The sequence below is a fragment of the Anabrus simplex genome, chromosome 9 (genome assembly GCF_040414725.1).
Source record: "Anabrus simplex isolate iqAnaSimp1 chromosome 9, ASM4041472v1, whole genome shotgun sequence".
In the NCBI taxonomy this organism is placed as follows: domain Eukaryota; kingdom Metazoa; phylum Arthropoda; class Insecta; order Orthoptera; family Tettigoniidae; genus Anabrus; species Anabrus simplex.
In genome coordinates, this window is record NC_090273.1 from 127,151,153 (window position 1) to 127,178,809 (window position 27,657).

The 27,657-nt window shown below is 42.0% G+C and overlaps 1 protein-coding gene across 1 annotated transcript in view; it reads right to left on the reverse strand.

The window, feature by feature from the left end:
- LOC136880903 (glycine receptor subunit alpha-3-like) overlaps positions 1 to 27,657 on the reverse strand; it is a 347,710-nt gene that overhangs the window by 85,510 nt on the left and 234,543 nt on the right. The window contains exon 3 of the mRNA XM_067153433.2: positions 6,521 to 6,744. Within this exon, the coding sequence (XP_067009534.1) occupies positions 6,521 to 6,744 (224 nt within the window). The remainder of the gene's footprint in view (positions 1 to 6,520; positions 6,745 to 27,657) is intronic.

The following is a 27,657-nucleotide window of genomic DNA, read 5'->3' on the forward strand; positions in this document are numbered from 1 at the left end:
CACGATGGTTTGCACTTGAGCACCACAGTTACAAGCTGGAGAGTCTTTCCGGCCCCACTGATGCAGAGCAGAAGCGCTTCTTCCGACTCCGCAGCGAATCCTGTGTATGTAGTTCACTAAGTAACAGCGCATTCATCGCTGCTCCTCAGTCTGGTCACGGAAACTATCGTCAACACAATACACAATTGAACCCGACCTGAGCTGGATGTAATGCACGTAGCAGCCTCCAATGAAGAGCTACAATGATAGGTTCATGTCTGGTCTGCTCTCACCTCGGATACTATCCTGACGTCGCCTTCAAGAAAGTTAGCAGCGATGTCTGGACGGCGTTAACTCACTTCTAGGAGCTGACATCGAACCTACAAAGCGATGGCGACAACTGTTGTGAAGTATGGATTGGAGTTACAATAAAAAGGAGACACTGGAATCTTGTGATACAGGAAAATGTCAATTTGACTAAAATCAAATCGGAACAACGACATTTCAGACGTCCTGTTGGAAACCGACCGCCGGCACGCACCGCATTTATTGAGCATTGCCTCAACGCGACGGTGAATAAATAAATAAATAAATAAATAAATAAATAAATAAATAAATAAATAAATAAATAAATAAATAAATAAATAAATAAATAAATAAATAATACATTTTCTTTCTTTCTTAATCCGTTTATCCTCCAGGGTTGGCTTTTCCCTCTGACTCAGCGATGGATCCCACCTCTACCGCCTCAAGTACAGTGTCCGGGAGTGTTAGAGTTTGGGTCGGGGGTACACATAGGGAGGAGGACCAGTACCCTGCCCAGGCTGCCTCACCTACTATGCTGAACTGGGACCTTGTGGGGGGATAGGGAGATTGGAAGGGACTGGTAAGGAAGAGGGAAGGAAGCGTCTGTGGCCTTAAGTTAGGTACCATAGCAGCATTTGTCTCGAGGAAAAGTGGGAAAGCACGGAAAACCAGTTCAAGGATGGCTGAGGTGAGAATCGAATCCCTGTTTAATTAGTTGACCTCCCGAGGTTGATTGGACCTCGTTTCAGCCCTCGTACCACTTTTAAAATTTTGTGGCAGAGCCGAGAATCGAACCTGGGCATCCGGGGGTGGCAGCTAACATCATTAACCACTACACCACAGAGGTGGATAAATAAATAAATAAATAAATAAATAAATAAATAAATAAATAAATAAATAAATAAATAAATAAATAAATAAATAAATAAATAAATAAATAAATAAATAAATAAATAAATAAATAAATAATACTTATGCACTTTAATTATGATTATTAATTTTGTAGCAAATTAAATACAACCCGACCTCTACTTATATTACTACAGATAAAATTCGCTACAAATTACGAGAGCTGTTTGTCACTTTCCTAACAAAATAGAGTACGCAAATTTGTTGATTAAGTGGGTATTAGACAAAAGTGTATTAACGGTTAAAACAAGAAATATTTTTTAAGATAGACTATAGCATGGGACGGCCGCAGGGTGTCTTTCTCAAGTGAAAAACCTTTACTAATTAATATTACCTATTACTCAGAGCTTACTGAAAATCCTTGTAACCAATAATACTAAGGCCATTCATAGATCCATAAGCCTTTTTCCAAGACCTTCTGCAAATTGTATGCTGATGCGGATTCAGGACACGTCTGAAGTCAACACAAAATTTGGTTTATTATTTTGTTTAGAATAATATGTTTTGTAAAGTTTTCAAAACTTTTAACTTGGGAGCTTTGATCTTATTAATGAATTGAATACTTTTACAGTGAAGGGAAGTATAATTGCAGCTTGCAGTATTAGGACATCTTGAAGATTTTGTTTTGACCTACTGTAAATCAGACCTAAATAACAACTTGCTAAAGAGAATGGAAAATATCCTTATGTACCAGTGTGAAATTCTTTTAATATAAGTCATTACTAAAAATTTCAACAAGTGAGAGAAAAGATTAATAGATCGAGATTTGGTATCTGATATTCAATTCCCTATTTAGGAATAATAGCCTATATTAAATTAATATTCGTCTGTTCTTTTCGGTATATTTGATTTACCAGTTCGTTTCCGAAAGGTAAACTTTACTTACAAAATTTTAATGTACTTTTTGAATTTATTATCTAAAATGTCAGTTTTGTAGTGCTCGAGTGATAAAGCAAGAGATTTGCCCAAGCAAGTATCTATTATTACTAACTGGGGTAAAATGATAGGGGATTAGTTTCATAATGTTAACGTAAAATAATAACTCCGTGTAAGTGTACAACTCTATTTTGCGGGACAGATTCGTTATACATTATGCACGATAAATCGTGTTTCAGTCAGGGAGGTTGTAGAAAACAAAATTAAGCGTCTTTATTCTCTACATCGTTAAGTCTATTCTGGGCTACGAAGAATTTCTTTAGATCTTGTTTCTGCTTAAATAACATCTTTTATAGTATTTGAGTTCATGAATATCAAATTACAACATCCTGTGGCAGGTAACAGTATAGGTAGATAAAAACTCGGTTCTAAACTTCATTCAATCTGCATATTTTATGCGACGAACAAGCAAACTTGAAGTAATGTAACCTTATTCATGGACGTCACAATTCAGTTTCAGAAAACATGAACATATTTCTTTCTAGCTTCATATTTCCTACTAGACAATTCAGACTTGTTCCACACTTTTGTGTAGGGTTTTCTCTCTCTGTTACAACTGGTTGATGCTCCAAAATTGCCAAGAAGCTGTTGCACTTGGTTTTGAAATATCGATATATGTTAGTCTCTATAAATGGATGCAACATGTTTTAGAAAAATTCAGAAATTCAAACCGCCATGCTGTCTGAAAGCAGTGCTGAGAAATTATGTGTAAGCCTGAAAGCTATGGAAAGGCTCACTTATCAGTCTGGCAGTATTTGAAGAAGTTCAAATACCCCCGTCTCATGTTGGTTTCTTTACCTAAAAGAACACCTGTGGAACAAAATCACAATACACTGGCGTCTCCGAAAATCGTAAAGGTAGTTAGTGGGATGTAAGTACAATAACATTCTTCTTTCTTTCTTTCTTTCTTTCTCTGTTCGTTATGCCCAATTAAAGAAGGCGTTTGAACTTGTTAGCTTGGTCTGACGGCTTTCCATTCTTCTTCTTCTTCTTCTTCTTCACCTTCATCATCTTTTTCTTCTCCTCCCGCCGAAATCTCTTCATGAATTCGCTGTGGTGTTTTTTATGTTGTTCTGTCCACTGTTTTTCTGTGGTATGTTTAGCTATTTCCGCGAATGTGTGATTTACAACCAGAATTCCAAAAAGTTTACGATTTTTTATGGTGTCGTCTATAGCGTTCATTTTTTGGAAATTATGCTTAATTTCTTCCAACCAGTTGATCTTGACCTTCTTTGAACTGATTATAGTTTTTAGCAAATCAATTATTCTTCTTCTTCTTCTTCTTCTTCTTGGCGTCAGAAAGAGTATACCGCCGTAAATCAGGGATAATTACACAGGTGATAAACACTTCATACCCGCAACCCGACCAGGATGCGGAAAATGCCTGGATGGTGATGATATTTCTTCTTCTCCTTCTCATTGTTATTATTTCTAATAGGACCGGGCGAGTTGGCCGTGAGCGTAGAGGCGCACGGCTGTGAGCTTGCATCCGGGGGATAGTAGGTTCGAATCCCACTATTGGCGGCCCTGAAGATGGTTTTCCGTGGTTTCCCATTTTCACACCAGGCAAATGCTGGGGCTGTACCTTAATTAAGGCCACGGCCGCTTCCTTCCAACTCCTAGGCCTTTTCTATCCCATCGTCGCCATAAGACCTATCTGTGTTGGTGCGACGTAAAGCCCCTAGCAAAAAAAAAATTTCTAATAGGTCACAAAAGGACGACGATGTTCAACTTTTCTGCTTAGAGAGGGACTTGATGTTTGCCCAGTACTCGTCCATTCTCTGGTTACGTTTCTCTCTTCTTTCCTTTGTCAAGAGGGCGCCTGTTTTCTTACAAGGTGGTCTGTCCTGAAACCTCTTTTGTTTGATTATTCTTCTGAGAGTTGCTCGGTTTCTGATGTCGTTTTCAGTTACTTTTAGCTCCTGTATGTCTTTCTTCACTTCTCTTAGCCATGGTGTCCCTATATTATTCCTAACACAGTAAGTATATGAAAGACCATAGCACGGGGTAACGTATACAAAGTTCGACGCTTTGTTCTTCTTACTGGAATCTGCCCAGTTTCTGTGTACTTTTAAACTATAAATGTGATTGACTCAATATATGAATGTTTTCAAGCCCTGTTATTTGCAGTATGTTTTGTTAAATAAAAGTATCACGTTTCCACATTGCATCTTTCCTCTGTTTTAAACATGTCAGGTAGATAGATGTCATCCGGTTACTGTCCCTCGCCTGTAGGGTATACTCGCCCGTGTTACACAGTTCCATCCTGTACAAACGGTTCGTCCTTGTCGGAAGTAGGACGTGTGAAAACTAGCGCTGTGTTGTGATGTACATTCACTTCCGCCAGTGCTGTGATGAACCTTGTCTACCTGTAATTTTGCCTGGCATTACCATTTAAAATGGCCTTCTGCTATTCAATTAGCGTCGGTGAATACAGATAGAGTAAAATCTATGCTTCCATATTGGACTATCTAATCCACTACATTTCCCAATTTCTTTTTTGTTCACGGATCAGCTGGGATAAATGGTCACTGGTTATCAAATGAACACTGTAATTATTGGAATGTAGACTGGCGTATATTCCTGTTTCATTCTTTTGAATGCAATGTTGCAATTAGTTACATACTGTTATTTTGAACAATGTTTTGAACGATATGGCTATTTTTTTACTCGAGTTTATTCAGTTGAATACTCTGTATTTGCACAGTGAAAACAATTTGCTTTGAACAGCGACGTACTATTCGTGATGTTACAAGTACACTGTACAATAAAATTCGACCTATTTCACTTATTCTAATGAAAGTATAAATTGACTAAAAATCGAGCGAGTTGGCCGTGCGGTTAGGATCGCGTAGCTGTGATCTTGCGTTCGGGATATGGTGGATTTTAATCCCACCGTTGGCAGCCCCAAGATGGTTTTCCGTGGTTTCCATTTGATATTAAATGTCTACCTTCAGCTACCCAAAATGTGAAAATTGCATGGGAAGAGATCTGGGTTGTACGGTGGTTGTTAAAGTATTTCCCACCCAAATCTCTGAAGCGTATACCTTACCGAGTTTTCAATGTGAGGGCGGGCATTGTCATGAGAAAAGGGTAATGCCGTTCGATAGCACCTCAGTTTCCACAGCCTGCCTTGAGAGCGCTGTGCTTTGATTGTGGCTCCATGCTCGAGATTAAGAATACTATTCGTGGACATCGGCTTGCTCGGACGATAACGTGTGTGGCTGGATGCAGCTTTCGTTCAGTTGACAAGAATGAGACTAACCGTTTCATTAGCCACGTTGATAATTAATGACGATTGAGTTTCCTGAATTTTATTTAAGTATCTTAACAGTCCTAGTTATTACTTTTGAGGTACGAAATGTTCTACTATACCCTTCAGCAGGTGACCCGTTTCCATTTGACAGCCATTTACACAGGGTTTTTCAAAAATACACGGCGTAATTTCACGATTGGATTCCTCACACACAGAGAAGAAAAAACGTGTATAAGTGACCTATTAAGATCTACGTCCAACTAAAAGGTCACTGATTTAGCACATAATTTTATAGCTATACATATTCGCAAAATACGTATTATTAGAAAAAAATCTGCTGTCTTCGGCGACAATAAAAATAAATAAATAAATAAATAAATAAATAAATAAATAAATAAATAAATAAATAAATAAATAAATAAATAAATAAATAAATAAATAAAGAAACATTCCCGCCTCTGCGGTGTAGGGTTTAATGTAATTGGCTGCCTCCCCGGAGGCTTGGTTTCGATTCCCGACTTTCGCAAGAAATCGGGAAAGTAGTATGACGACTGGAACAGGGTTCACTCAGCCTCGAGATGTCAACTGAGTAGAGGAGATCTCGATTCCTCCTCATACATCCTCGAAGCGGTTTTCCGTGTTTTCCCACTTCTTCTAAAGGCAAATGTCTGGATGGTACATAACTTCTGGACACGTCCACTTCCTTCCCTTTTCCTTGCCCATCCCTTTCAATCTTTCCATGCCCCCAAGGGCCCCTCTTCAGCATAGCAAGTGAGGCCACCTTGGTGAGGTACTGGTCCTCCTTCCCAGTTGTTTCCACGACCTAAACTCCCACGCTCCAAACAGTGTCATCGAGGCGGTAGGGGTGGGATCCCTCGCTGAGTCCGAGGGAATAACCAACTCTGGATGGTAAACTTATAATAAAGGAAGAAATAAAGAGGAAGGAAAGAAGGAAAAAAAGAAAAAGTAACGAAAATAAATAAATAAATAAATAAATAAATAAATAAATAAATAAATAAATAAATAAATAAAATAAATAAATAAATAAATAAAATGTAAATAACTCATTTTTGCAGGTTTACACTTGGTGTAGGCCTGCTGAAATGTGTCCTTCTACATTTAGTGGTTCAATACCTGAGCATGTAGAGGATCTCCCCGTCCGGGTTGATCCGCACCAACACATTCGGTACTGTCACGTACTGGAACTCCGCATGCTTGGCGTTGGGGAAGTACACCTCAGGTTTCCAGATCGCCTTCACCAGGTTTGGGTCATTCAGGTCCAATGCTTCGGTGATCTCAGCGTGCTTCAGGCGCTCGTCCTGCCACTTCTGACGCAGATATAAGTCCACTTCGTAATCCTGCAAGGAATAAATGAAAGGAATCAGGGCAAATGGCTTTGATCTAGCGATTCCTACTGTATTAAAGACTAACGACGCATCGAAACATAATACAACATTGTAAGACTGTGAAATACTACTCAGGATTTTGTAATTATGAAATCACCCAGTACCGAGCAAGTGACTGCTCGGTTTCGGTCACACAGCTATCAACTTTAATTTGGGAGATAATGAGCTCGAACTGCACTGTTGGCAGCCCTGAAGATGGTTTTCCGTTGTTTCCAGTTTACACACCGGGCAAATGCTAGGGAAGTATCTTAATTAAGGCCACGGTCGTTTCCTTCCCACTCCTAGCCCTTTCCTATCCCATCGTCGCCATAAGACCTATCTGTATCGATGTGACGTAAAGAAAATTATTAAAAATAATTTTAAAAGTTAAAAATTACCACGTCAGTTGCTGCGCCGTTCGGGCCATATAGATGCAATTTTGCAATCGGAAAGTGGTAGGTTTCGAATTCCACCAGCGACAGCCCTAAATATGGTTTTCTAGTTTTTCCAGTTTCAAAATGTGATTGCCAGGGAAGTTCATGAAGCCGTTGCAAATCATTATCTGCTGCTAGACACAGATTCATTTTCTTTTAAGAATTTGATGCCTATCCCGTAGTGTAGGGGCAGCCTTCTTGCCTTTTACGCGGAAGGCCGTTTCCATTCTCGGAAAGATCAAGGAATTTTACCTGGATCTGAGGGGTGGTTCGAGGTCCACTTAGCCTACGTTGTTACAACTGAGGAGCTACCTAATGGTGAAATAGCGGCCTCGGTCCAGGACGCCAAGAATAACGGCCGAGAGGATTACGACGCCCCGTAATTTGCAGTCCTTCGGGATGAGCGGCGGTCGCTTGGCGGGCGAAGGCACTTAGAAGTTGTTGCGCCATGGGACTTCGGCTAAAATCCACCACAGAAACCAAAAGGTTTCTCTTTACATTTTAGGAAGGTTCTGTTATTGTGTGAATTATTTTCAAGAACAATTTCAAAGGGGGATTACCGTGGTAAATTACGAACCTGTTGGAAAATATTAACATATACTTAACATAAATTAAGTTTTCCTTTAGAATTTAAGACCGAGTGAGTTAGTTTGACGGATTAGGTCATGTTGCTGTGAGCTTGCACTCGGAATATGGTGGATTCGAGCCCCATTGTTGGCAACTCTAGAGATGATTTTCCGTAGTTTCTCATTTTCACACCCAATATATACTGGGGCTCTACCTTAATTAAGGCCACGATCCCTACCTTCCCAGTCCTATCCCATCGTCACCATAAGGCGTGTCTGTGTCGGTGCGACGTATAACAAATTAAAGAAAGGAATTTGAAGGATAAAATTCAATTCATGTCCGCCTCTGTGGTATAGTGGTTAGTGTGATTAGCTGCCATCCTCGGACGTCCGAGTTCGATTCAAGGCTTTGCCACAAAATTTGAAAAGTGGTACGAGGACTGGAAAGGGATCCACGCAGCTCCGGGAGCTCAAGTGAGTAGAAGGTTTCGATTTCTGCCTCAGCCATCCTGGAAGTTGTTTTCCGTGGTTTCCCACTACTTCTCGAGGCAAATGCCGGGATGGTAAAACGGTAGAATGGACAAAAATCTCTGCAGACGAGTCCATCCCTCTAAATACAAACCTTCAATTCTCACCAATTAAACGGCTGAGATCCAGAAGACAAGCATATGAGGAAGCAAGTGGATTCAACTCGAAGGCGGAACATGCATGTGACTGGTTGGAGACCAGCCCAAGACATCACGATTGAAACAGGAACCCATCTGCTCGAGAGCCTGTATTTGATCAGCCAAGACAAGTGTAGATACAACTCAACAGGTACCGTACTCTTCACGGAGTGTGCAAATATCTAAAGCACAAATGGGATTTCTCCAGGGACAATGCGTGTGCGTGTTGTGCAATTCAAACGTTGCATCACATCCTGGGGCAATATCCCAATAAAACTCGCGAGTTGGCAGTGCGGTTAGGATCGCGTAGCTGTGAGCTTGCATTTGGGAGATGGTGGGTTCGAATCCCATCGCCGGTAGCCCTGAAGATTTACCTTTCCACTCCAGCCCACATGCTGCGGCTACGGCTGCAGCTTCCCAGTCCTAGCTCTTTCCCATCCTTGCATCGCCGGAAATTTTCGATGTGTTAGTGGAAATCCCAATAGAAGATTTTCCCCTGGACTACATTCCCTTCATACAGCAAAAGAGAACATCACTTGAATGAAGTCCTGAGACTTAAGTAATTTTGGATAACCCTTGTTCGCAAATTTTTTCGATGTAAAGGACGTCCCCAAATATTTGGGAAGTAATCTGGAAGGTTGGGGTGGATAGTATGTCCCAAAACAACATAAAAGTCTCTCAGGGCATTGATGCATGCGATAATAATAATAATAATAATAATAATAATAATAATAATAATAATAATAATAATAATAATAATAATAATAATAATAATACCTTCCTCCTACCTCATTATCGTCATCTCCACATACCTAGACGGCAGATCGCCCATGGGCGTCAACTAGAAAGCCGTGCACTCGACCTCTCCGGAGACCGCACGATATCACAGTCCATATTGATCAGGAAGATAAAGAGAATGACCATTGAAATGAGAAGGAATAGATGAAGGAATGGCCACTCTAAGTGTAAGATAAAAGGGACTCATCAAAGGAGGGGTGATGAAAGAGTTCCTTGACCTCGAATGATCTAACACCGCTGAGCGGGAGGAAAACTAAATGCGATCACATACAATGTCCTAAGCCTGCAGTTTTTGGCAGTAAAATGTTAGAATGTGAACGTACTGAAGTGAGTAACAAGTAGGTCTATAGTCTATCCTGCATAACGTCAATGTTGTGAGTTTTACATAAACATTAGGGGTAGGGCCCGTCAGAATGACTAGAATTTATGCTATTCTTGCGACGTTACGGAACGGCGGGCTTGATGACACTACTAATGGAATTAATTTTTAATTCTAACCTGTTAATGCCTAAAATTTGGGGGTTTATTGATCAACAGTAACATTACACTGAATGTTGTTAGTTGAGGTCTCTCTGTTTCTTTTGCTCCCTCTCATTTCCGCTAGGTGGCATTACTGCTGCGTTTATTAAAAGTCACCCCTTTAACGACAGGTACCGGTACCTAACAGCTAGTATTCTTCTTTGTCGTTTGGGCCTACTGAGGACGAAGGGGCCCGTATCTTCTCGTCACTTGGGCACTCCGTTTACTCTCCTGATAGAAGTATTCTCCACGCTTCGAGTTCTACGAGAATTGGAGAGGGGTGGTTACCTAAAAGATGACGAAGATTTAACTATCAAGGTTGTAACCCTTGAACCCCTCAGCACGGATTGGCTTATCGATCCAGCTTCCCGCTGGAATTGGTTACCCACCCTTCGACTGGGTTGCTCGGTTTAACAGGGCACCACTTGTAGGTTGCGTGCTCAAGTTAGAGTCGAAATACTTGGTAAACATGCATGAATCATCAAATTATGACCTGAAAACATCTACTCCTACCGCCTCTTCATCATCATTTCCCTCTTCCTTTCACAGATCTTCTTCTTATTCTTCTTTTCCTTCTTACTAATCCTTCTCTACACCTCTCAAATGAAGGCGATATTTCGGTGTACTGTAGAAATGTATATATTTTCTAAACTTTTTCTTAAGTAGTTGTTATAGAACTCATTATTCATAATTATATTCTTAATGTACTCTACATACTATTTATATTATATAGATGATATGATCTTTTAAGTGTGGTTACTTTTGTTAATGCTATTACTGTTATTATTGTTCATATTATCATATTATTATCATCAGTAGTTATTATTAAGTGCCCTAGGTTAAGACTAGTTAAGTGTAAGAAAGGGAGTACATCCCTAACTTTGCCAGGATAAATAAAACATATTACTTACTTACTTACTTACTTAAAGAGGCTAGTTGCGTTCTCTTACTGAACCCAATATGTTAATACTGCAGGTGGTTAGCAGCGACGCATTTCACTCCCATTTGCCAGTCACAAGGACTCCTCCCAGTTCGATTCGTAGTATATAATATAAATTATGACAGTTCAAGAGTGTCTGTCTTATATAAACAAGTAGGCCTGAATATACTGCAGTGTTTTGTAACTGATAATTTGGTTAATTACTCCAATGTTACCCAACAGTTTCAGTCTTAATTATTGCGTTCATGGAGTGCAAGTACCACTTCATGGTGTTAATAAAAGGAAAGATTTTCATTGGAGTAATCATATTAACGAGCCTGTACATAAAAAATTCACATCCCTATGAGGCTATTTAGGGGTTGTAGCAAGGATGTGAAGGAAAAGGCGTATAAGTCACTCGTAATATCCCAATTAGAGCATGATTTCAGTATATGGGACCCTCACCAGCATTACTTGATTCGAGAAATGGAGGAGTCTGCCTCTGTAGTGTAGTGGTTACTGTGATTAGCTGCCAAACCCGGACGCCCTGGTTCTATTCCTGGCTCTGCTACAACATTTGAAAAGTGGTACACGGGCTGGAACGGGGTCCACTCAGCCTCTGGAGGTAAACTGAGTAGAGGTGGGTTCGATTCCCATCTCATCCATCCTGGAAGTGGTTTTCCGTGGTTCCCACTTCTCCTCCAGGCAAATACCGGGATGGTACCTAACTTAAGGTCACGGCCCCTTCCTTCCCTCTTCCTTGTCCACCCCTTCCAATCTTCCCATCTCTCCGCAAGGCCCCTGTTCAGCATAGCAGGTGATTTTTTTGCTAGCGGCTTTACGTCGCACCGACACAGATAGGTCTTATGGTGACGATGGGATAGGAAAGGCCTAGGAGTTGGAAGGAAGCGGCCGTGGCCTTAATTAAGGTACAGCCCCAGCATTTGCCTGGTGTGAAAATGGGAAACCACGGAAAACCATCTTCAGAGCTGCCGATAGTGGGATTCGAACCTACTATCTCCCGCATGCAAGCTAGCAGCCGCGCCATAGCAGGTGAGGACGCCTGGCGAGGTAGTGGTCATCCTCCCCAGTTGTATCCCCGACCCAGAGTCTGAAGCTCCAAGACACTGCACTTGAGGCGGTAGAGGTGGGATCCCTCGCTGAGTCCGAGGGAAAAACCGACCCTAAAGGGTAAACAGATAGAAAAGAAGAGAAATGGAAGAGATCCAGAGAAAAACAGCACAATTTGTTCTGGGCAATTTCCGACAAAATAGCAGTGTTAAGAAAATGTTGCAAACCTTGGTCTGGGAAGACTTAGGAGACTAGCTGCCAGTAGAGAGATGGCGCGGAATGATATTAGCAGAAGAATAAGCGCTTTTTTGTGCTATTTGCTTTACGTCGCACCGACACAGATACGTCTTATGGCGACAATAGGATAGGGAAGGCCTAGGAGTGGGAAGAAAGCGGCCGTGGCCTTAATTGAGGTACAGTCCCAGCATTTGTTTGGTGTGAAAATGGGAAACCACGGAAAACCATAGGGTATTCCATCCCACTATCTCCCGGATGCAAGCTCACAGCTGCGCGAGTAAAGGAATAAGCTTTGGTGGAGCTTTTAAAGGAAGGAACGATCATAATATGAAGATATAGTTGGATTTCAAGATACTAAGCGAAAAATTCGATAAATTTCCATGTTTTTTGAAATCGTTTAATAAATGACTCAGTAAAAACTGATAGGGAATCTGCCACCCGGGTGACTGCCCTTAATGCAGATCAGTGGAGAATGATTGATTACAAGGTAAATGTCCGTCATTTCATTTGGCTTCATTGTGAATTATAAATGGACTAAAATCTCGTAAAATGTAATGCGTGAAGCCATCACCGGGGTGGAAATACTCAACAGTTAACACGATTCGTAATTCAGATTTATGGCATATCTAGATCTCATAAAGTATTGCAAAATAGAACTTGTATACAGATGACGTACAAATTTGCTGCCATTCATAATCGAGTGATATAGATATGGGCATTAATGGAATTATCTTCTGACCTAAAACGTCTAAGTGACTACAAAAATACAAAGTCATTAATAAATACAAATAAAACTATCATTATCGATACCAGCAAAAATGGTGTTAATAATAATAATCGTATGGCCTCAGCTACGGTGGAGCAAGCCTTCTAAATAGTGCCATTTAGGCGGCCTGCCTACTAATTTCGACATTCCGATTGTTCTGCTATCTAGCAACTAATGTATAATTCTACTGGAATGGATACCATGCCTCTGAGTTCATTTCATTGTATCGCGTAGCAGTGAGTGTGCAGCAGAGATGCTAACATTTTTGACCGTCCTTCAAAAATCGATTACCTCTGCCGAGATCGAACTCGCGAACTTGGGATCGAAAGTCTGACACTCTACCACTGATCCATTGTGGTAGGTATCTGTACCAGCAAAAAGAAAACTATATTCATTCAAAACAACGGGGCATACCTCCAATTATCTTTAACATTAAATCATAACCTACTCTGTAGAGTGACAAACAACTCAGGAATTATAACGAATGAAATCCTAAATTGGACTCAGCAGGTAATAATAATATTAAAAATAATAATAATAATCATAATTGTATCGGAGGTACACCCGCCCCATGCATTTAAATCAAGCGACTTTTAAAAGGCCATCTGGAACTTGGTTGTCAAACTATTTGATACAAGAAGTTTGGAGATTTCTCGACAGATGTCGCTACTATCAACTTATGCTACGCCCTTTGGGGTGAAGATGAACTATTCAATTTCAAAGTAATTTTGTATGTCAAGGTTTCCTAAAATGAATTGTTTGTAATTCGTTTTTGGTGTTCAAAGTTATCTGCACGTATATCCCTTCCCGCCAAATTAAAATGTCTACAAATGAGAAAATTAAGTAACCAATCACGGATTTTGATATTTATTTGATTGTATAATGAAAATTGTGGGTGTGTCGGGGTATCGATCCAGAGAAATCTGGAAACTTCCTCTCCGCTATAAAAGCTGGCAGATTTCGGGCCATGTTGTCTTTGTGATCGCTCCAGTCAAGAGTGTGTACGTAACGCAGGCAGGCGGAAAGACTCCCTCGTCCATTTTCGGGTGGTCCACCAGCTCAAGGTAATGGCAGATTCGGCTTAACAACGTCATAATATTTGAAAGCTAGCTCGTGGGGAAGGTTTCAAACTTCTTTCGCAATGTAACTTTTATGTTCCTAATGTAAATTTCAAACAATTCTAAAGAACTTACCCGAACTTAGGGAATAAGGAGTGAGACACCCTCTTGTATTCTCTCTCAACTTGATACTGAGGTGACTGTGATTTTGTAACCTTTCAATTTATCTCTTAATTTTGTAAACTTTCTCTCCATCTAGTTACCTCCGTAATATAGGCTTAGCCTCTGTAACGTCGGGCCATAAGCCGAAATAGGGTTTTAAGTATTTTATGTGATTTTTTTTGCTAGTTGCTTTACGTCGCACCGACACAGATAGGTCTTATGGCGACGATGGGACACGGAAGGGCTAGGAGTGGGAAGGAAGCGGCCGTGGCCTTAATTAAGGTACAGCCCCAGCATTTGCCTAGTGTGAAAATGGGAAACCACGGAAAACCATCTTCAGGGCTGCCGACAGTGGAGTTCGAACCCACTATCTCCCGAATACTGGATACTGGCCGCACTTAAGCGACTGCAGCTATCGAGCTCGGTCAGTAATTGTTTAAGGAACGTTAAATACATAGAATTATATTTACTACAAGATCATTTCGATCTTATTTCTCTAAAGGCCTAAATGAGAGATGTTCTTGGACGGATGGCACGTTTAGTTTTAAGTGATGTTTTCGTGAAACTTACGGCTCCAAAGAAGCAACAGCAGCACACAGTCTGTCGAACATGATATTTCCCAGGAGAAATACCGGGCAGTGCTATTGCAAACAACTCTGTAGCAATAAGACGATATGAAGATGTCGCGAGCCGTGAACCGTAAACGTGACAACATAGACCCAGACGCCAGTCAGCAGTCAGAGGAAACATTTGGCAACAAAATGAATAAAGATACCGTGCGGTCTCTGGTCCTTCTAGTTGTAGACGTTCCATTAGTAAACCTAGCTAATTAGTTAAACATTTCGCCTACTTTTCGCCTACTTTCATTGCAGATATTTTGAAAACAGCTACTTACAAATATATTCATTTACGCACCCCCACGGAAAGTGGTATTTTACATTAGGAGTGAGAGGCGAGAGTGAAATTTTGAAACGAGTAACATAAACTTATCTCTTTATTGGGTGTTAGGTACAATATTTTATTTCGTACTATGGAATTAAATGAATTAAATTAATTTAATTCTAAATAATTTTGATTCGTCACGGCGCAAATCGTCCATGTTTGATCCATGCATTGACGTTTCCTTGTTTTCTTGTTCATGTCTTGCTATGAAAGATATAAGAGGTGTGTACATAGGGATACTTTGTACCACAACATAAAAATGGATTTATCCCATATTCACCCAAACATAAAATACACTTTTAAGACTCGCCACCGGGGGACTTGGCCGTGCGATTAGGGGCGCGCGGCTGTGGGCTTGCATCCGGGAGATAGTGGGTTCGAATCCAGTGTCGGCAGCCCTGAAGATGGTTATCCGTGGTTTCCCATTTTCACACCAGGAAAATGCTGGGGATGCACCTTAATTAAGTACACGGTCGCTTTCTTCAAACTCCTAGGCTTTTCCTATCCCATCGTCGCCATAAGACCTATCTGTGTTGGTGCGACGTAAAGCAAATAGCAAAAAATAGCAATCGCCAAGCACATGTAAGCCACTAAACGACTAAAATTAAAGGTGAAAATACGGGTTTGTTCACCTCCTCTTAGATTTGTATGTACTGTATATAATACTGGAAATACGTGTGTCTGGTTTTTCTTATGAAAGGTGCACAAGAAGCCTATGAATGCATGGAAAAAGTTTCATTTGAAGGATTGGGTGTTGCATAAAGGACTGCCTGGCCGTCGTGGTAAATGCGTGTTCGGTTTTCCCGGAAGGACGTGGCTTCGATTCCCTGTCAGAATGTCGAAAATTTTAGGAAACGACTTTTCCACTTCGGAGTTGTACATGGCCCTCAGCCTACACCAAAACTGAGTACCAGGTTGACTTTTGGGAGCAAAGGTGGCTGCCGGGCGAAGAGCTAATCACTCTATCCCACTAAGTGCCGAGGTTACGGATAGTGGAAGCCTCCCAGGGCCTTCATTAGTGGCGTGCATTGTTCGAACTTGAGACATGTAAACACGACAGAACAACATGTGCCTTGCTGCATATGCAACCGCTATCACGCAAAGTGGAGCGTGTAAACTAAAATGCCCGAGTTTGTTCCAATTCGTTCGACAAGGCATGTTCGAAGTGAAGGAAGGATGGCCTTGCTTGGTTTTCTGACGTTGCAATCAATGTGGTTCATCTAGATATGAGTCCGGCTCCATGGCTAAATAGCGTGCTGGCCCTTGGTCCAGTGGGTACCGGGTTCGACTCCCGGCCGAGTTGGGGATCTTAACTTTTATGGGTTAATTCTGATGGTTCGGGGGCTGGATTTGTGTGCCGTCTTCATCAGTAGAATTCGTCTTAGGTAGGGCCCCATCCTCACAGATGTGCAGGTCGCCTACACGTTGTCAACTCGAAGAAGACCTGCACGAGGCCTCTTCGGAGGCCACACGACGTTATTATCCAGATATGAGTAAGCCCTTGTTTACAAAGACCAAAGGCCGGGAATTCGGAGGTATAAAAGGGTGATGGAACGGTTGGTTAAGAGTCAATGGCTGCGGAGTGGTTCTCGGCTCACAAGTGGCCATGGCTGCTCCGTGGTCCAACAGCTCTGCACTCAGACCGGCCAACCGAGCAGAGGAGGGGTGACCACGGCTCTGCCGTGGCTTCATGCCACTGTATTCGGGAGACGGAGAGGGGCCGGTCCACACCTTCGGCTGTCCTGAGAATGGTTTTCCGTGGTTTCCCATTCTCCCAGCATGAAATTAGTCTACCTACTCTGTCAGTAATTGCCAGACGTACTTCGTGCATTCCAGAAAGCAGCGAAAGAAACTTCAGTAAAACGGGGATGCTTTTAACCCTCCACTGCATATTGTTGCCATGAGGCACATAACAGTTTTAACTTGTATAAATGGATACAGATCGTGGACAGGGGTAGTTTCACACCTTCAACTGTACAGTCAATCAAACACATATACCAGAGATGCCTTGCTTTTGTACATAACAGATGACAAAACAGACCTACAACCAAAGGTACTCCTTCACCCCGTCAACATCCACGCGTACCAACCACCGTTTATTTTACGTGGGCACTTCCCATCACATTACCACGGGCTTCAGGAGTACGTCTGGCTCAACCTCAAAGACATTACCAACCTACGGTCGTGCAAGTATACTTGCGCTTTGCAGTACGTAGCCATGGTCAGTAGGTAGTAATGATCGGTCTTTGAATATTAAAAGCTTAGCGTAAAATCGTGAAAAATCGTATTTAGTTTCCGTAAATAGAACCATAAAGTACATTAGCCAGGAGGAATACACGTGGCAGCACGCGAACTTCATTGACCATTTCTCCGACAAGAGTGATATTTACATTATTTCCAGTTTTTCTTACATAAAAGCAGAAACCGTCTACACTATGAGTAACTATTGGTATTTTCATGTCCAGTCATAAGTCCACCATTGCGGCAAAAGCGTAATGTTTTGGGAGATAATGGCACGCGAGACAAACTTGAGTACGGCTAAACAAGAACGGAGGGAGGTGAGCACTTCTGCCTGTGACTCAGACAGCGCGTGAAGGAGCGAGTATCAAGGGGCAAGGTTGAGCGAACATAGCTCGCCTCGTCTCCGAAAAGCGAAGTTCGGTCATGGCCATACTCGAAAAATATGATTCGAGCATAGAGCGTGTTTTGCATGACACTAGCCTTCATGGCTTGTACGGAGATTACTTTAACTTTTGCTTTTTGATGTCGCACAAAATTATAGAGTCCGGCCACCATGGAAAATGTTTGGAAGGGTATGCCCTAAGGCCTGGGCGATAGAGATGCTGAGCACCGAGTTGGTCTTCAAAGATGTAACAAGGCTGTCTGAGTCACAGGCAGAAGTGCTCACCTCCCTCCGTTCTTGTTTAGCTGTACTCAAGTCTGTCTCGCGTACCTTTGACCCAACGTCTCACGCTCCAGGACAGTGCCCTTAAGGCGGTAGAGGTGGGATCCCTCGCTGAGTCCGAGGGAAAACCAACCATGGACGGTAAACATATTAAGTAGAAGATGTAACAAGATTCGTCGTGTGTAACTACTGTCGCAATCATCTTGCGAAAGGGAAGGCGATTCCGCTCTCTAGATGGAATGCGTTTCGTCATCCATCTAAGTCACCTTCCACCATAGGATTCAATAACGGAGAAACTGGTGTCACCTCGACTGCCGTATATGCTGATAGCATAGAGCAACAAGTAATAAACATGCTTTATTGTTACAAATAATTAGATTTACTTCATTTCTGTCAGAAAGACGTATTTTACGCCAGAAACCTTGGGGCCTTACCTCCGACATAGCACGTCAATTTTTTTTGAAATATTAAACCCCTCAGTGTTAAAAATAAGAGGGTAAAAACGGAAGAATGTCCGATACTTGGGAGCGTTATGTCATGGGCAGTTCGAATAATTTCTCTTTTTTGCCTCTTGGTAAACATTAATATCTCATGCCATGTCTTTCTCTGCAATGTGTCCATGGATATTTCGTTGGTTAAATCGTGATAGGAAAGCTCCATTTCTTCTCACTTTATTCTGTTGGTTAAAAGTGCAGGATTCTACTTGTGTAATGTTGCAAAAATGTGATAATCTGTGGAACATGTATTGCATTTATTGATTGGCGAGTGTTTCGTCACTAAGTGATGGCTACCATGAAAGACGGTAGTGTATTCTTTCACCTTCCTCTTTAGTTGTTAATTTTTCAATTAACCTCCATCCCACCATACGTGACGTATAACAATGTTTTATAACCTAGTACAGCGAAGCAATGCTAATTTGACAGGAGTTTCCCGTAGCAGGCTGCGACTGTCCGATGCAGTCTCTCAATAAATGAGGTGCAAAATTCACGCAACAACCTGGCTTTGCATATTTAACTGTGAAAGTTCGCACTTGTTTCACATCAACTGTCCGTGTTACCTTGTTTTATGTTGATGCCGATACAGACAGTGAACATATTACGTTGTTTATTATGGGGAGTGTAGAATATGCAATGTTGAAAGCAAGTTCTGAGTTATAAGGATTATTCCGTTGAAACAGATTAGTATCTAGAAACTTACACGTTATTTTTATGGTCGATATCAGGAGACAGATAATCACTCGGGTCGTTCCAAACTTGTCCAAACGTTGAAAAAGTTTCTCTGTGCATTGCACAATGCAGGATCGATGCAGGATGCTGTTTGCTGGTTGAACCACTCTTCCACAGCATCAAAAACAGCTTGATCGATGGTGAAACACTTACTCTTCAGCAGACCAAAGATGAGACTCCCCCGAGGAGAGAGAGATCTTGGCTGTCATCCACAAGACTCCAGCGAAAACAACGCCTACTGTTCATTGCGCGTTAGCCTGGAGCCCAAGCTCACTTTGTGACAGTTTCTCCGGTCAAAGCACCTTCTTTGCAGAAGAACTGAATCCTGTAAGGTTGTGTTCGTTTGAGCGTAATCGTTTAACAGGAATATTGCGTCAATCTTTTCCTATAATTAGGCTACTAGACGAGTGTCTCAGACTAACCTCGTTCTGAGCTGTTCCTACATGCACTAAGCCATGAAGTGCTAGCGCCTACTGACTATTAGAACTGCTACCTCCTTGTGGCTATTAGTAGTGCTACCTGCTCTGTCCGTGTGTAAATTGAATAACCCTTATACATTATTGACGAAGGAAGGAAGGAAGGAAGGAAGGAAGGAAGGAAGGAAGGAAGGAAGGAAGGAAGGAAGGAAAGAAGGAAGGACAAGAAAAGTAAGGAATGAAGGAGGGAAGGACATAATGAAGGGAGGAAAAAGGAAGGAAAAAAGAAGGAAGAAAGGAAGAAAAGGAAGGAAGGAAGGAAGGAAGGAAGGAAGGAATAAGGGAAGGAAAGAGGAGAAGATGAAGGAAGGAGGAAGAGCGAAATAAAGATGTAAGGAAAGGAAAAGGAAGGAATAAAGGAAGGAAGGAAGGAAGGAAGGAAGGAAGGAAGGAGAGAGGGAATGAAGCCAGGAAAAGGAAAAAAGTAAGAAGGAAGGAAGGAAGGAAGGAGGAGGGAAAGATAGAAGGGGAAGAAAGGAAAAGTGTACAAATGCATGAAGGAAGGAAGGAAGGAAGGAAGGAAGGAAGGAAGGAAGGAAGGAAGGAAGGAATAAAACAGACAGGGAAGAATGAAGGAACGAAAAAAGGAAAGAAGGGAGGGAAAAAGGAAGGAAGGAAAAACGGAAGACCGAGCGAGTTGGCCATGCGGTTAGGAGCGTGCAGCTGTGAGTTCGAATCCGGGAGACAGTGGGTTCGATCCGCACAGTCGGCAGCCCTGAAGATGGTTTTCCATGGTTTCCCATGCTAGGGCTGTACCTTAATTAAGGCCACTGCCGCTTCCTTCCCATTCCTAGGCCTTTCCTGTCCCATCGTCGCCATAACACCTATCTGTGTCGGTGCGACGTAAAGCAACTAGAAGAAAAAGAAAAACGGAAGGAAGGAGGTAGAACGACGGAAGGAAGTAAGGAAAGCTAAAGGAAGGAAGGAAGGAAGGAAGGAAGGAAGGAAGGAAGGAAGGAATTAAATAAAGAATGAGTAAGGAGGGGAGGAGTGCCCTAAGGGGGTTTCTGGGGGATCTCGTTAGATATGGAGACGCAGACGAGGTACAACGCCTTCCACTACTGTGGAAGAAGTGGTATACGTAGGAGGAAGAGCACAATGAAGCAAGGTAACCGATATTTGGTCTGTCAATAAAGCCAGATACAAATTATAGCGATGTTTCCTATCCATATTATCTAATCAATATACGGTATATGATCGTCATACTAACATTTCTTTTTGCTAATATCTGAAGTAATCTCTTTTCAGTTTCGACTGAGTTAATTTATAACTATTAGGTTCTTCAGTCTGCTGAAATTAGAGTTGTGAATAAATTTATTTACAAATAATTTGAAAAGGAAATGGTAACAGTATTACACCTGAAAAAGAAACAACTTAATTAAAATAGAATGACATCTTTCTTTCTTGAAGAACATCATTGATGTTCATAAACAACTAAATTATATTCCAGTGTGATTTGATAGAATCAGTACGTACCTATTCCATTTGCTCAAAAGACAATCTAAGTATAGGTCAAAGGAAGTAAACTCGTTTTCCTCATTAGTTCACATAGAAGTTTAATGTGTAAAGGAAGAACAGATTCTATTTCTCTTCTGTCAATCACCGAGCAGCACGCGGTTACACATCGACACTCTGGTTACACCGACATAGTTCCACTGACGATTTGACGGGATTTGGTCGCTCAGCATATTTGCGCGTTCCTCGATAGTGCTTACCCCATCTGACTCCCTTTTTAAAGCCTGTGCTACAAATTCATTTCCCACGTTTTCAATTTAAGAATAGAACCAGAATTATAATTAAAAGCATTCAGCTGTAAAAACAGTACACCACATTTTGTTCATACAAGATTGAAATTATTTCACGTTTTGTTCACTGCTATAAAATACGGTACGTACATTTACCTATTCGATTTTTAAACAAGCAATTAATTTTGTATACACAATGTTGTTAGTGTGATTAACTGCCACCCCCAGAGGCCCCGGTTCGATTCCTAGCTCTGCTACGAAATTTGAAATGTGGTACGCGCACTGGAACGGCGTCCAGTCATACTCGGGAGGTCAGCTGCTTAGGGGAGGGGGTTCGATTCCCACCTCAGCCATCCTCGAAATGATTTTCCGTGGTTTTCCCACTTCTTCTCCAGGCAAATGCCGAGATGGTACCTAACTTAAGGTCACGGCCGCTTCCGTCTTCCTTGTCTGTCCCTTTCAATCTTCCCATCCCTCCCACAAGATCCCTATTCAGAATAGCTGGTGAGGCCGCCTGGGCGAGATACTGGTCTTTCTCACCAATTGTATCCCCGACCAAATGTCTCACGCTCCAGGACACTGCCCTTGAGGCGGCAGAGGTGGGATACTTCGCAGAAAACCAACCCTGGATGGTAAAGGGGTTAATAATGACAATTATTATTAAACAAACTTCAATCCGATTAAGAATTTTTAGCTATGTTTGAATGCCATTCGACATAAATGCAGTGTTTATTATTTTTGTCAGATAAAAGTCTTGGACTTGAAGTTATGTTATTAATTTAAGTTCTAGCAAATCGTGACAACTAATTATGAGCGAGTCATATATACAGGAAGAGGCTGCCTGGCCGAGGTGGTAAAGGCGTGGTCGGTTCACACGGAAGGACGTGGGTTCGATTGCCCGTGAGGAAGTCGAAAAATTTAGGAAACGAGATTTCCACTTCTGGAGTGCATATTTCCCTGAGGTTCAGTCAGCCTACACCAAAAATGAGTACCAGGTTAATTCCTGGGGGCAAAGGCGGGCGGGCGCAGAGCTAACCACTCTACCCCACGAAGTGCCGAGGTTACGGATAGTGGAAGCCTTTACCTTCCACCCCTCCATGTGCCTTCATGGCCTGTACGGAGATGACTTTGCTTTGCATATATGCACGGTACATCGAATGGTGCAAGATGACAGAAGCGAACTTGCTCAATTCTTCACCCTTGTTTCGTAGATGGTGACACACATCTCTAGAAGCTTGAGAGATTTCGTAATTCTATTTGTGAAGAGCATCTGGTAAGATTTTAGTAACGAGGGTCGTTGCGTATTTGTATTCATTTTCTGTCGCCCTGTTTTATAATAGTCCAGGACGTAAGTTATAGAACGATTTAACATGCAGTATTCCCTAAAACACTGAAATGAAATGAAATGGTGTATAGCTTTTAATGCCGGGATGAGGATGAAATGATGACGAAGAGGACCCATACACCCAGTTCCAGTGCCAGGGTTAAAATTCCCGCCCGAGCTCGATAGCTGCAGTCGTTTAAGTGCGGCCAGTATCCAGTATTCGGGAGATAGTAGGTTCGAACCGCACTGTCGGCATCCCTGAAGATGGTTTTCCGTGGTTTCCCATTTTCACACCAGGCAAATGCTGGGGCTGTACCTTAATTAAGGCCACGGACGCTTCCTTCCCACTCCTAGCCCTTTCCTGTCCTATCGTCGCCATAAGACCTATCTGTGTCAGTGCGACGTAAAGCAACTAGCAAAAAAATCCCGACTCTGCCGGGAATCGAACCCGGGTCCGACGTGACCAATGGCCAGCACGCTAATCATTTAGCCACGGAGCCGGACCCCCAAAGCAGTGGAATAAGTGAACAACTAATTGGGAGTAGAATGCAACCTTTATTTAAAATTTAATTATGTTCTGTATTATTGCTGAAGTCCGCCTCTGTGGTGTAGTGGTTAGCGTGATTAGCTGCCACCCCCGAAGGCCCGGGTTCGATTCCCGGCTCTGCCACGAAATTTGAAAAGTGGTATGAGGGCTGGAACGGGGTCCACTCAGCCTAGGGAGGTCAACTGAGTAGAGGTGGGTTCGATTCCCACCTCAGCCATCCTGGAAGTGGTTTTCCGTTGTTTCCCACTTCTCCTCCAGGCGAATGCCGGGATGGTACCTAACATAAGGCCACGGCCGCTTCCTTCCCTCTTCCTTGCCTATCCCTTCCAATCTTCCCATCCCTCCACAAGGCCCCTGTTCAGCATAGCAGGTGAGGCTGCCTGGGCGAGGTACTGGTCATTCTCCCCAGTTGTATCCCCGACCAAGAGTCTGAAGCTCCTTGAGGTGGTCGAGGTGGGATCCCTCGCTGTGTCCGAGGGAAAAGCCAACCCTGGAGGGTAAACAGATGATGATGATTATTGCTGAAATTAAATTACGGACATTGTGTGGTAAGTAAAGAGTAGGAATGACAGTACAATGGACCGGATATAGTGCGATTATTACATTAGTCATTGCTGAAGTCAAAATATGGTTAATCCATTGCAACTCAGATAAACTTGGTAGTGATAACGTTAGGCTTTGAGCACGATATTTTAGATTTCAAGTTACAATAACACCCATTGGAGGAATTACTACATGTGTGCCAATGTATAATGCTTATTGTCATTTCTCGCTACTGAATAGCCATATTAATATAATTTAATGGTCGGCCTGTTGTTTACAACACACTAACCACTAGCTTAAGGCAGAGAGGCAGATACTATTCAAATGAATGCATTTCTTCAGCGGGAGATGGCCATTGGAATACCAATCGAACAAAGATTCCCACGAAGGCAATGAGAAAAGGCGTGCGCTAATTCTACCACAATCATACTATTATATGGGGTGTAAGATTCTCTTCTCAATGATTCACACATAATCAATCAATCAATCAATCAATCAATCAATCAATCAATCAATCAATCAATCAATCAATCAATCAATCAATCAATCAATCAATCAATCAATCAATCAATCAATCAATCAATCAATCAATCAATCAATCAATCAATCAATCAATCAATCAATCAATCAATCAATCAATCAATCAATCAATCAATCAATCAATCAATCAATCAATCAATCATATGCCTTTCGGGCTGTAGCTCAGGTGGCGGATTCCCTATCAGTTGTTTACTTAGTCTTTTGTTAAATACCGAACAAGTTGGCCGTGCAGCTGTGAGCTTGCATCCGGAAGACAGTGGGTTCAAAAGCCACTGTCGGCAGCCCTGAATGAGATTTTCCGTGGTTTTCCATTTTCACACCAGGCAAGTACTGGGGCTCAACCTTAATTAAGGCGATGTCCGCTTCCTTCCCTCTCCTAGGCCTTTCCTCTATCCTATAATACCTATTAAACCGGGCGAGTTGGCCGTGCGTTTAGAGGCACGCGGCTGTGAGCTTGCATCCGGGAGATAGTGGGTTCGAATCCCGCTGTCGGCAGCCACGAAGATGGTTTCCTGTGGTTTCCCATTTTCACACCAGGAAAATGCTGGGGCTGTACCTTAATTATGCCCACGATCGCTTCCTTCCCTCTCTTAGGCCTTTCCTATCCCATCGTCGCCATATGACCTATCTGTGTCGGTGCGATGTAAAGCACATTCTAAAAATTAAAAAAACGACAATTTTTTGTTAAATTATTTCAAGGAATTTGGAAATTTATAGAAATTTCCCTTTGTAAATTATTACAGTCCCCCAATTCCCCTTCCTATAAATTAACATTTGACTCAATTTTCCTTTTTGAGTTCCAATTTTATCTTCATATTTTGATCATTCCTACCTTTAAAAGCTTCCCTCAAGCTTATATTTCTGCCATTCCACGCCATTGCTCCACTGACACCAAGTAGTTGAGCTTCTCGTCTCCGTATTCTCAAGTCTTCCCGGCCCAAAGTTTGCAACATTCTCGCAACGCTACTCTTTTGTTGGAAATTACCCAGAACAAATCGTGCTACTTTCCTTTAAAGCTTTTACACAGTTCTCGTATCAAGTGATCCTGGCGTGGGTCCCAGGTATTGGAACCACATTCTAATTGGGGTCTTACCAGAGACTTATACGTTCTCTCCTTTACATTCTAACTACATCCTCTAAATATTCTCACAACCATATGGAGAAATCTGTAACCTTTCTTTACAACCTTGTTAATGTGATTACTCCAATGAAGATGTTCCCTTATATTACCACCTAAGCACTTACAAATCCCCATGAGGGTGGGTCTATGAGAAAGGGAGATCGTGTGATCTGTGACTCTGCTCTGTTGTTTTTATGCACACAAATTTTTTGAGGTCGAAATAAAATTACTAGCTTCCCAACATTTTTATTTCTGGCTTGACTTCACCCAATGCAGTTACCTGCAATCTTCAATAATGAATCTTCTGGAACTCTAGCAGCAGGATCAACGGTGCTGTGTCATGTTTTTAATACAACTTTCCCCCCTATAAGGTGACTGCCACAAGGACAAATAATGTCAATTACAGAAGAGGATAAATCTTTGAAAGTTATTGGTGAAAATGTTGAACAGTTCGAAGGATGTTGAAATAAATAAGGCAATACAGAATGACTTATAAGTCCGACTCCTTGGCCAAAAGGTCAGCGTTAAGGCCTTTAGTTCAGAGGGTTCCGGGTTCGACTCCCGGTTGCCGGGCTGAGTGGCTCAGATGGTTGAGGCACTGGCTTTCTGACCCCTGCTTGGCAGGTTCGATCCTGGCTCAGTCCGGTGGTATTTGAAGGTGCTCAAATACGCCAGTCTCGTGTAGATTTATTGGCACGTAAAAGAACTTAAAAGAACTCCTGTGGCACTAAATTCCGCCACCTTGGCGTCTCCAAAAACCGGAAAAGTAGTCAGTGGGACATAAAGTCTATGCCATTATTATTATTATTATTATTATTATTATTATTATTATTATTATTATTGTTATTATTATTATTATCGATTCCCGGCCGGCTCGGGGATTTTATTCGCGTGTGATTGTATTTCTGGCTCGGGGACTGGGTGTTTGTCTCAATACTCTCTTCTTCACATTTGGGCAACACGGTACACTACCAGCCACCACAGAAACACGAAATAGTGATTACATCTCTCCATCCAGGGTTGGCGTCGGGAAGGCCATGCGGCCTTATAAAACAGGGTTAAGCCCACATATGCGACACTGTTCGCACCCGAAATCCACAGGTGTGGAAAAAACGGCAGAAGAAGAAGTATGACATATAAGTAATTTTGTCAAAAGCTGTACAAATGGTTGCGGAGTATGGTTAGTGAACCTCGTATTGCGGTCATAGTTATGTTATGACGTCGTGTAACCGAGAGAATCCCACAGTTGTTCGAGAAATTTGAAGATTCTACCCCGATCACCTCATGAGTCCATGGACATGGTTGATGATTTTTGCACTTATAATAGGTTACTGTTGGCTGGTAAATCGACTTCATCTCGAAACCCTCCTCTTCAGTTGGCTAACGTGTAATCTGAAGCGTACTACAGGATCTAAGATCAGTCCTTGCTTTCTAGCTGGTTGAAAGGCGTCTGTTACTTCAATCGGTGGCCCGACCGGAAACCTCTCCGTGCACTGTGAAACCGAGGTCTCTCAGCGAACTCGCAATCATGTGCCTTGTCCATTGATGGCGGGAATTTCTCATTATCTCCCCGTGAGATGGCAAGGGTTTCGTGCTCTGTGTGACAAAGCCGACAGCGGGCTGTGAGTGTCGTAGCATTCTTGTGTTGTTCATGTGTAAGTTTATTTGAGTTCATGAGCCACATGTTTAATGTGCATTGTGTCAGAAAGGAGACGGATATCTATAGCAGGAAACTTAATTCTGATATCAGACGAAGCGTCGCAAAATAATAATAATAATAATAATAATAATAATAATAATAATAATAATAATAATAATAATAATTAGCAAATGTACCCGCGCTTTGCTATGGTATTCTACATTGTATACGGATATCGAAGTAAATACTGTACGTACAGTAAATAAGATCGTTTTAAAATTGCATGTCTCTTAGCGAGAAATAGCATGGGTAGGTCCCCATACGTTGTTTCCAATATAAAGTGTGGGTTGCGGAGTTGTGATGATAACGGCAGGCTCACTTGCCTGCTGCCATTCACAATCGAGTTGGGGGTTTACATTATAATTACAGGCCCCATTGCCTTCTGCGCGGTCACAATCGATTTGGGGAGTTTTCGTTACAATGGCAGGCAACTTCCTTACTACCAGTCAAAATTGATTTGTACAGTTATCATTATAATGACAGGCCCTTTTTCCTGCTGCCAGCAAGCTTAATGCCAGTCACACAGAGTTTGTGAGTTTCCATTAAAATAGCAGGCCACTATGCCTAATGCTAGTCACATTTTAGATGGGTACTTTTGTTTATAATGGCGGACACCCTGGCCTA